The following is an 11,264-nucleotide window of genomic DNA, read 5'->3' as shown; positions in this document are numbered from 1 at the left end:
CGTCTCCCTGTTCAGGGGATGTTAAACCGAGGCCCCGTCTCCCTGTTCAGGGGGATGTTAAACCGAGGCCCCGTCTCCCTGTTCAGGGGGATGTTAAACCGAGGCCCCGTCTCCCTGTTCAGGGGGATGTTAAACCGAGGCCCCGTCTCCCTGTTCAGGGGGGTGTTAAACCGAGGCCCCGTCTCCCTGTTCAGGGGGATGTTAAACCGAGGCCCTGTCTCCCTGTTCAGGGGGGATGTTAAACCGAGGCCCCGTCTCCCTGTTCAGGGGATGTTAAACCGAGGCCCCGTCTCCCTGTTCAGGGGGATGTTAAACCGAGGCCCCGTCTCCCTGTTCAGGGGGATGTTAAACCGAGGCCCCGTCTCCCTGTTCAGGGGATGTTAAACCGAGGCCCCGTCTCACTGTTCAGGGGATGTTAAACCGAGGCCCCGTCTCTCTGTTCAGGGGATGTTAAACCGAGGCCCCGTCTCCCTGTTCAGGGGATGTTAAACCGAGGCCCCGTCTCCCTGTTCAGGGGGATGTTAAACCGAGGCCCCGTCTCCCTGTTCAGGGGGATGTTAAACCGAGGCCCCGTCTCTCTGTTCAGGGGATGTTAAACCGAGGCCCCGTCTCCCTGTTCAGGGGATGTTAAACCGAGGCCCCGTCTCCCTGTTCAGGGGGATGTTAAACCGAGGCCCCGTCTCCCTGTTCAGGGGGATGTTAAACCGAGGCCCCGTCTCCCTGTTCAGGGGGGATGTTAAACCGAGGCCCCGTCTCCCTGTTCAGGGGGATGTTAAACCGAGGCCCCGTCTCCCTGTTCAGGGGGATGTTAAACCGAGGCCCCGTCTCCCTGTTCAGGGGGATGTTAAACCGAGGCCCCGTCTCCCTGTTCAGGGGGATGTTAAACCGAGGCCCCGTCTCCCTGTTCAGGGGGATGTTAAACCGAGGCCCCGTCTCCCTGTTCAGGGGGATGTTAAACCGAGGCCCCGTCTCCCTGTTCAGGGGGGGGATGTTAAACCGAGGCCTCGTCTCCCTGTTCAGGGGATGTTAAACCGAGGCCTCGTCTCCCTGTTCAGGGGGATGTTAAACCGAGGCCCCGTCTCCCTGTTCAGGGGGATGTTAAACCGAGGCCCCGTCTCCCTGTTCAGGGGGATGTTAAACCGAGGCCCCGTCTCCCTGTTCAGGGGGATGTTAAACCGAGGCCCCGTCTCCCTGTTCAGGGGGGATGTTAAACCGAGGCCCCGTCTCCCTGTTCAGTGGGATGTTAAACCGAGGCCCCGTCTCCCTGTTCAGGGGGATGTTAAACCGAGGCCCCGTCTCCCTGTTCAGGGGGGATGTCAAACCGAGGCCCCGTCTCCCTGTTCAGGGGGATGTTAAACCGAGGCCCCGTCTCTCTGTTCAGGGGGATGTTAAACCGAGGCCCCGTCTCCCTGTTCAGGGGGATGTTAAACCGAGGCCCCGTCTCCCTGTTCAAGGGATGTTAAACCGAGGCCCCGTCTCGCTGTTCAGGGGGGGTGTTAAACCGAGGCCCCGTCTCCCTGTTCAGGGGGGGGTGTTAAACCGAGGCCCCGTCTCCCTGTTCAGGGGGGGTGTTAAACCGAGGCCCCGTCTCCCTGTTCAGGGGGATGTTAAACCGAGGCCCCGTCTCCCTGTTCAGGGGGATGTTAAACCGAGGCCCCGTCTCCCTGTTCAGGGGGATGTTAAACCGAGGCCCCGTCTCCCTGTTCAGGGGGGATGTTAAACCGAGGCCCCGTCTCCCTGTTCAGGGGGATGTTAAACCGAGGCCCCGTCTCCCTGTTCAGGGGGATGTTAAACCGAGGCCCCGTCTCCCTGTTCAGGGGAATGTTAAACCGAGGCCCCGTCTCCCTGTTCAGGGGAATGTTAAACCGAGGCCCCGTCTCCCTGTTCAGGGGATGTTAAACCGAGGCCCCGTCTCCCTGTTCAGGGGGATGTTAAACCAAGGCCCCGTCTCCCTGTTCAGGGGATGTTAAACCGAGGCCCCGTCTCCCTGTTCAGGGGGATGTTAAACCGAGGCCCTGTCTCCCTGTTCAGGGGGATGTTAAACCGAGGCCCCGTCTCCTTGTTCAGGGGGGATGTTAAACCGAGACCCCGTCTCCCTGTTCAGGGGGATGTTAAACCGAGGCCCCGTCTCCCTGTTCAGGGGGGGTGTTAAACCGAGGCCCCCGTCTCCCTGTTCAGGGGGATGTTAAACCGAGGCCCCGTCTCCCTGTTCAGGGGATGTTAAACCGAGGCCCCGTCTCCCTGTTCAGGGGGGGTGTTAAACCGAGGCCCCGTCTCCCTGTTCAGGGGGATGTTAAACCGAGGCCCCGTCTCCCTGTTCAAGGGATGTTAAACCGAGGCCCCCGTCTCTCTCTTCAGTGGATGTTAAACCGAGGCCCCGTCTCCTGTTCAGGGGGATGTTAAACCGAGGCCCCGTCTCCCTGTTCAGGGGGATGTTAAACCGAGGCCCCGTCTCCCTGTTCAGGGGGATGTTAAACCGAGGCCCCGTCTCCCAGTTCAGGGGGATGTTAAACCGAGGCCCCGTCTCCCTGTTCAGGGGGGATGTTAAACCGAGGCCCCGTCTCCCTGTTCAGGGGGGATGTTAAACCGAGGCCCTGTGTCCCTGTTCAGGGGGATGTTAAACCGAGGCCCCGTCTCCCTGTTCAGGGGGATGTTAAACCAAGGCCCCGTCTCCCTGTTCAGGGGGGATGTTAAACCGAGGCCCCGTCTCCCTGTTCAGGGGGGATGTTAAACCGAGGCCCCGTCTCCCTGTTCAGGGGGATGTTAAACCGAGGCCCCGTCTCCCTGTTCAGGGGGGATGTTAAACCGAGGCCCCGTCTCCCTGTTCAGGGGGATGTTAAACCGAGGCCCCGTCTCCCTGTTCAGGGGGATGTTAAACCGAGGCCCCGTCTCCCTGTTCAGGGGGATGTTAAACCGAGGCCCCGTCTCCCTGTTCAGGGGATGTTAAACCGAGGCCCCGTCTCCCTGTTCAGGGGGGATGTTAAACCGAGGCCCCGTCTCCCTGTTCAGGGGGATGTTAAAGATCCCACCGCACACGAGTGGAAGAAGAGCAGTTCGTTTTCGCTGGAGTCCACAACCAAAACCAAAGAAGAGATGGGGCATTCATTCCATTGGTTGTTTGAGCAATCTTGCTCCATTTGCCTACATTACAACAGTGACTACATTCTGAATACTTCATTAATGTGAAACGCCTCAGAATGTCCTTGGTATCTGAGGCGGTATGTAAATAAAATGTTCTCGCTTTCTGTCTCTCTCTCTCTCCGTCTGTCTCTCCCTCCCTCCCTCTCTGTCTCTCCCTCCCTCCCTCCCTCTCTGTCTCTCCCTCCCTCCCTCTCTGTCTCTCCCTCCCTCCCTCTCTGTCTCTCCCTCCCTCCCTCTCTGTCTCTCCCTCCCTCTCTGTCTCTCCCTCCCTCTCTGTCTCTCCCTCCCTCCCCCCCTCTCTGTCTCTCCCTCTCTGTCTCCGACGCCCTCCCTCTCTCTGTCTCCCTCCGTCTCTCTAGCTGTGCTGTTGGAGCCCAGGGAAGAGTGGGAAGCCATGGAGCCGGAGCTCCTGTCGACGATACAAGATGTGCTGGCGGGAGACGAGGTGGAGTCCGAGTCGGAGAGCGAACCCGTCGCGCCGAGCGACTCGGCCGAGAGCGTCTGCAGCCAAATCTGCGACCTTCTGAAGGAGGCCAAGTACAAGTACGAGAGGTCCTTTGGGAGGGGAGGTGGGGGGGAGGGCGAGTTTGCTTCCAGGAGACTGCACGGGTTTAATGGGCGTGTACGGCTCCAATTAATCCTATCCCAAAGGTCAATGTCTGATAGCCACTGGGCTCCGGGATCTGTGGGAGCTGTCCGCCCTCCAACCAGTCAGTGTCGGCAGGATATTCAGCCGTACGGGTGGGCAGGGACATTAGGTGTCCCAGGAATGGCGGAACGGTTCAGTGGGTGGCGGAGGTGCCCGTAGTCCGCTTGTATGGAGAAGGAAAGTTCCTGGGTTATGACTGGCCGCGTGATGATACAAAGGCGCGTGTGAGCTCATGGGGCTGGGGGCTGGCTAACCCGACCTTTGCCCTTTGCAAGGTCTGTAATCTTGGTGGGCGCGGCAAAGTCCCGTGCGCTCGCTGTAAGGCCGGACCGACAGGAAGCTCGTACCTCGCACTCTTGTCACAGCCGCGGGGAGAGCCCGACACCCCGGCATAGTGTGTACGAGGTACGGACATTGGGGGGGGGGGGGGGGTCACAGGTTAAAGGTCGTGTGAACCAGCCCAGCAATTGGCCAATGAGAATGATCGCACATCTTTGGTAATCTGATGGCAACTCAAGTTGGTGTGGGAGGGGCTGAGGTTGTCCTGTTCCGGAGACACACTCCGGGTTTTCATTCTCTCTCCCCCTCTCTTTCCCCACCCCCCAACCCCCCCCCACCCCAAGGAATCCTGTTCCCAAGTAACACTCCGGGTTTTCTTTCTCTCTCCAGGGGTCCTGTTCCCCAGTAACACTCCGGGTTTTCTTTCTCTCTCCAGGCGCGCTGTCCGACTGACGCAGGCGGCCATGGAGCGATTTAAAGGAGCAGCCCCATTCAGTGCGGAGGACCTGGATGACCCCGAGAGTGAAGGGAGTCCCCATGAGTCGGACCTGTTGAAAACTATGGAGGCATGCTTCACAGGTGAGGAGGGTCGCCGGGGGAGGGGGGCGGTGAAGTTGATGGTTCGGGAGAGAGCAGACCTGCGGCGGGGGAGATGGGATGCCCTGTACTTCAGCCAGTGGTTCAGTGGGTAGCACTCTCCCCTCTGAGTCAGAAGGTCGTGGGTTCAAGCCCCACTCCAAAGACTTAGGCTGCACAATCCAAGCCAACACTCGTGATGCTAGCGCTGAGGGAGCACCGCACTGTCAGAGGGGCAGTACTGAGGGAGCACTGCACTGTCGGAGGGACAGTACTGAGGGAGCGCTGCACTGTCGGAGGGGCCGTACTGAGGGAGCGCTGCACTGTCGGAGGGGCAGTACTGAGGGAGCGCTGCACTGTCGGAGGGGCCGTACTGAGGGAGCGCTGCACTGTTGGAGGGGCAGTACTGAGGGTGTGCTGCACTGTCGTGGGGCAGTACTGAGGGAGCGCTGCACTGTCGGAGTGGCCGTACTGAGGGAGCACTGCACTGTCGGAGGGGCAGTACTGAGGGTGTGCTGCACTGTCGGAGGGGCAGTACTGAGGGAGCGCTGCACTGTCGTGGGGCCGTACTGAGGGAGCGCTGCACTGTCGGAGGGGCAGTACTGAGGGAGCGCTGCACTGTCGGCGATGCTGTCTTTATGATGAGATGTTATCCAAGGCCCCATCTGTCGTCCTCAGGTGGACGTTAAAGATCCCGCGGCCTGCAGTGGCAGAAGAGCAGTAATAGTAGGGTATAGTGTCCGTGTGTTGATAAAGACACTGAAGACAGGAGTTGGTTCATTGGTGTTTACTAAGCAAAGTCTGGGGGGGGGTTCTAACAGATATACACAATATACAGGCTTATATAGCCCGAGTGGCAATTACCGGCATTACAGCACACCTGGGGCTCTTAAAGGCACATACACTACAATTCCTCCCCTTTTAGCTAACCAGTACATCATATTTTAAGTAATTATTAATTACATGTTATAAGAAAAATAATATACACATTGCTGTAGTTAATTAATTATAAGTCAGTCTCTCAGGAGGCTTCCTGACTCGGTCTGGATAACGCCTCGGGAGTGTAGTAGTTTCTGGTGGTGTAGTAGGTTCTTCTGGCAAGGCTGATTCGGCTTGAATGCCAGTATCGGGTTCCAGTATCACCGGATCGGAGGTAGATATGGGTATCTCTACTTCATCGTTAGACGTATAGAGTTGTGGTGTAGGTTGTCCCTTTTCGGATGACTTTATGATTTGGTCAGCATGGCGCCTTATTATGCTTTCTCCGATGTCCACGGTATACATCAGTGATCCTAGTCGTGTGCAGATAGTTCCAGGCTGCCATTTCTCGGTACGGTAGTCCCGGGCTAAAACTTGTTGACCTATCTGGAAGGTTCTAGTTGGCCTTTCATTCATGCCTTGAAACTGCCGGTTCTCCACGTCCCTTCTGATGTTGGGCTTGACTAAATCCAGCCGGCATCTTAGGTTTCTATTGAAGAACATCATGGCGGGAGTTTGGTTGGTAACCATATGTGTTGCATTCCTGTATGCGAATAAGAAGTTACCCACCTTGTGCTGAAGTTTTATGTCTTCATTACCCATGGCCTTTATGGCCTTCTTGAAGGTCTGGACAAACCTTTCAGCCAATCCATTGGTGGCGGGATGGTATGGGGCGGACGTATAGTGCTTAACCCCATTGTTTTTTAAGAACTTTCTGAATTCTTCGGACACAAATTGCGGTCCATTATCAGAACATATCTGTTCCGGCAGCCCATTCCTGGCAAATATGGTCCTTAATACTGTGGTGGTTTTTTCCGTGGTGGTGGAGGACATCTTTATTACCTCCGGCCACTTGGAGTGTGCATCAACCGCGATTAAGAACATTGAGTCCATAAATGGACCAGCAAAGTCGATGTGCACCCTTTGCCAGGGAGATGAGGGCCACTCCCATGGATGTAGAGGGGCTTGGGGTGGAGCGTTTTGGACCTTCTGGCATCCTAGGCAGCTCTTGGTCATTTCTTCGATGTCTCCATCGATAGCTGGCCACCATACAAACGCCCTAGCTAGGTTCTTCATTTTCACTCCACCCAGATGCCCCTCGTGAAGCTCCTTTAGCACTTTATCCTGGAGTTTGGGTGGAATTACCACTCTGGATCCACACATCAAGGTTCCTCGGCACAGTGACAGCTGTTCTCTTCTTTGCGAGAATGCTGGCAACAGTGGTTCGCCATGTGCTGGCCATCCCGTCACTGTTAAATCGTAGACCTGTGAGAGAGTCGGGTCATTTCTCGTCTCCCTTTCAATGGCAGAATTTGTTACTGGTAGACATTCCACTATGGTAGAGTGGAACATCTCTACTGGGTCTACTGTAGGTGCCTCTTCTACCGTTGGCAACGGTAGGCGCGATAAACCGTCAGCATTCCCATGCTGTTTTGATCCTTTGTATTCTATGTTGTATTGGTGTGCCCCTAGAAAAAGGGACCACCTCTGTAGCCTTTGCGCTGTCATAATGGGAACACCCTTTTTAGGGTTGAATATGGAGATGAGGGGTTGATGGTCAGTCAACAAGGTAAATTTTTGTCCGTGTAGGTAATGGTTGAATTTCTTCACTCCCCATACCAGGCTGAGTGCTTCCCTGTCGATTTGGGCATAGTTACGCTCAGCTGAGTTCAATGAGCGTGACGCAAAAGCTATCGGCCGTTCTGAGCCATCAGGGAATTTAAGGGATAATACTGCTCCTATGCCGTAAGGGGATGCATCGCACGCCAGTCTGATTGGCAGTGATGGGTTGTAATGAGCCAAAACTTCTTCGGATGTGATTAAGTCTTTGCATTTATGGAAGGCACGTTTACAGTCTTCGCTCCATTTCCAAATTACTCCTGTTTGTAGAAGTTCATTAAGAGGGTGTAGAAGAGTTGATAAGTTCGGTAAAAATTTATGATAGTAATTTATCAATCCCAGGAATGACCTTAATTGTGAAACATTTTCAGGTGCTGGGGCTTTTATGACCGCTTCAATTTTTTCAGGTGACTTATGCAACCCTTCCTTATTAATTATGTGGCCACAATATGATATCTGATTTTGGAAAAATTCGCACTTGGGGCGATTTGCTCATAGGCCCCGTTCTTTCAGCCTAGTGAGCACCTGCTCCAAATTGGCAAGGTGCTCGTTGTCGTTTTCTCCTGTTACAAGGATGTCGTCTAGGTAGCATTGAGTCCCCGGAATCCCTTGCAGGACTTGCTCCATAGCTCTTTGCCAGATAGCTGGAGCTGATGCTACTCCAAAAACCAGTCGATTGTACTGGTACAGGCCTTTGTGTGTGTTTATCGTGAGATACTTTTTAGAGGCCTCCTCAACCTCCATCTGTAGATATGCCTGTGCCAAGTCAATTTTGGTGAAACGTTTCCCTCCGGATAGTGAGGCGAAAATATCTTCTATCCTCGGAAGAGGATACTGTACTGTGTGAAGGACCGGGTTTACAGTCACCTTGAAGTCTCCACAGATGCGAATTTTTCTCTCTCCTTCAGATTTATCATTATTCAATGCTTTTTTCATGACTGGAATGATGGGTGTTGCCCACTCGCTCCAATCTATTTTGGATAATATGCCTGCTTTTTCCAAATTCTCCAGCTCTGCCTCGACTGCGTGGGTTTTCTCCGGGTGCTCCGGTTTCCTCCCACAGTCCAAAGATGTGCGGGTTAGGTTGATTGGCTATGATAAATTGACCCTTAGTGTTAGGGGGATTAAATACGGGGATAGGGTGGGGTATGTGTTGGTGTAGGGGTTACGGGGATCAGGTGGGATATGTGTCGGTGCAGGCTCGATGGGCCGAAATGGCCTCTATCTGCACTGTGGGGTTTCTGTGATTTCTGTGATCTGTGATCTGTGACTGCTGGACGTATTGCGTATGGCACCGGTCTTGCCTTAAAAAATTTGGGAATTGCTGCATCTTCCACTTTTATTGAGGCGGTGATGCCTTTCAAGGTTCCTAGTTTCTCTTGAAACACTTCTTTGGCATTGGCCAAGATGTCTTTTAATCGTTCAGGTATGATGTCATCATTGTTTTTTTTCTTACTGGTCACCGTCAGTGCCTGAATGGAGTGCCAGTCTAAACGTATCTTTCTGATCCATTCACGTCCCAACAACGGTGGACCACCATCTTGTAGAATGTATAAATACAACTTTTGTATTTCTTTGCCGTTGTATACAACAGGCACCCTTATTTTTCCTTTGGGGTATACTTTCTGCCCTGTATATGTTTTTAAGATAATGGATGTGTCTTTTAGAGGTATATGCGAAAATAGCCTCTCGTAATCCCGTCGATTTATTACGGTTAGAGCTGATCCTGTATCTAGCTCCATTTTAACTGGGGACCCTGCTATCGTGAGGGTAACCCAAATGGTTTGGTAATCATCTTTGGCAAGTACATTATGTAATTTGAGACAGCTTAGTCTCTTGTTTTCGGAGTCGCTATCGCTCTTCTGGTCTTCGGAGCTACTGTCTGTCATCATTTGCACCTTCCTGTACTTTTCTTTATTGATTTTTTTTTTTTCTGTCTGTGTATTTATTTTGTCCAGATCGGCATACCCGTGCAATGTGTCCAATCTTTCCGCATTGCCTGCATGCTTTGTCCTTGAACCAGCAGTCCCTCTAGTTATGGGTGGATCTGCCGCAGCGATAACATCTTTCGAAACCCTGTGTCATTTCATGGGTGCCGAAGTCCTGTGTCTTTTGTTGTATCTCTGCAGCTCCTCTTGCTGCTGCTTCGTATGATACAGCCATACTGAAAGCTTTGTCCAATGTTAAATCTTTTTCAGAAAGCAGCCTTTTCTGTGTTCCTTCACTTAAGAGACCGCAAACGAATTTGTCTAGAAGATAATCTGATAGTCCTGCCCCAAATTGGCAGTACTTTGATAGCTTTCTTAATTCGATTAGGTAATCAGCGTTACTTTCATTCTTGTGTTGATTTCTCTTGAAGAACTTGAATCATTCTGCTATCAGCAGCGGTGTTGGGTTTAAGTGCTCCTGCAGGGTATCAACAATTTCTTTAAAATTCTTGCCCTTTGGTTTGGCTGGAGTGATTAAATTTCGTAACAGCCCGTATGCCTTTGCGCCCATTAGGTTCAGCAGTACTGAAGCTTTTTTTTCATCTTCTATTCCATTTGCAGTGCAATATACCTCTACTCTTTCCACATATGTGGTCCAATCCTCTATTTCGCTACCAAAAGCATCAATATTGCCAGACTTAGGCATTTCAGAAAAGATATGGCGCTTCCCGCGCTTTTTTTTCTTTTCTGCAGCAAAGATATGGCGCTTTCCCGCCGCTGCTGCCGATGACAACGCTGTTTACCGCGGTTTCCGTTTTTTTATTTATTTACAGTTGGAGACTCATTCCCGTCGGACTTTCTCTCCAGGTCTGAACGCTGACCTGCTTGCCGCGCCGGCCGTCTCTCGCGTGCTCCCTCCCAGTCCATTATTGCTTGCCTCTGCTTTCGCTGCCTGTCTCGGCTGTAGAGCCAGCCGCTGGAGCCCCAGCCTGACGCCCAGGAAGGATTAGCGCAGTACCTGCCACCAGCTTGGCCAGCTGGTGAAACCACAGCTTCTCTCACTTTCTTGAGTCTTCTGGACGCCCGAGGAATCGATGTCCTTGAGGTGCTGCCGAATTGCAGGTAAGTCCGTTTCCACTTCGTCGCCACTGTAGTGTCCGTGTGTTGATAAAGACACTGAAGACAGGAGTTGGTTCATAGGTGTTTAAGCAAAGTCTGGAGGGGGTTCTAACGGATATACACAATATACAGGCTTATATAGCCCGAGTGGCAATTACCAGCATTACAGCACACCTGGGGCTCTTAAAGGCACATACACTACATAGGGGACTTTAATTACCTTAATATAGACTTAGGAAAAACCAGAGCAAGGGGGGTGATGAATTCCTAAAATGTGTACAGGAAAAGGTCCTTAATCAGTATATTTCTAGCCCAATGAGGAAGGAAGCAGCGCTGGATCTAGTTCTGGGAAACATGGAGTGGGAGAGCATCTGGGTAATAGCGATCATAATATAATTAGGTTTGAAGTAGTTATGGAAAGGGACAGACAAAGAAAAATCAAAGGTGAAAATACCCAAATGGGAGGGGGCCAATTTCAGTGCTTTGAGAAAGGATCTAGTACAGGTGGATTGGAAACAAAGATTGGCTAAGAAAATGTTTTATTCCTTCATGGGATGTGGGCGTCACTGGCAAAGCCAGCATTTATTGCCCATCCCTAATTGCCCTTGAGAAGGTGGTGGTGCACCGCCTTCTTGAGCAGCTGCAGTCCATGTGGTAAAGGTACTCCCACCACAGTGCTGTTGGGGGGGGGGGGGGAGTTCTAGGATTTTGACCCAATGACAATGAAGGAACGGCAATATACAGCCAATTAAGTACTTTTGCAGCGTAGTCACTGTTGCGATGTGCGAAACGCAGCAGCAATTTGCGCACAGCAAGCTGTTGTGATAATAACCAGATAATCTGTTTGTGTTGTTGATTCAGGGCTAAATATTTGCCAGGACACTGGGGAGAACACCCCTGCTCTTCCTCGAAATAGTGCCATGGGCTCTTTTACGTTCACCTGAGAGAGCAGACGGGGCCGTCATTTTAACATC

At 52.5% G+C, this 11,264-nt stretch overlaps 1 protein-coding gene and 1 non-coding gene across 2 annotated transcripts in view; both read left to right on the top strand.

Annotated features, from left to right (window-relative positions):
- Window positions 1-3,232: 3,232 nt before the first annotated feature.
- The window catches only part of LOC147091281 (condensin complex subunit 1-like), a gene marked incomplete at its 5' end in the record, with an annotated part of 45,385 nt that continues 37,353 nt past the window's right edge, over window positions 3,233-11,264 (top strand). The window contains 2 exon segments of the mRNA XM_085976705.1: window positions 3,233-3,684; window positions 4,506-4,648. Coding sequence (XP_085832831.1) covers window positions 3,233-3,684; window positions 4,506-4,648 — 595 coding nt within the window.
- On the top strand, window positions 3,990-4,301 carry LOC147091282 (small nucleolar RNA U85). Its single transcript, XR_015075279.1, has one exon. It is a non-coding gene; the product is annotated as a small nucleolar RNA U85 (small nucleolar RNA).

Source organism: Somniosus microcephalus, unplaced genomic scaffold (genome assembly GCF_052327205.1).
Source record: "Somniosus microcephalus isolate GS21.2 unplaced genomic scaffold, FLI_Smic_1.0 unresolved_chr3, whole genome shotgun sequence".
NCBI classification, from domain to species: domain Eukaryota; kingdom Metazoa; phylum Chordata; class Chondrichthyes; order Squaliformes; family Somniosidae; genus Somniosus; species Somniosus microcephalus.
This window is presented reverse-complemented; position numbering and strand designations above follow the sequence as displayed.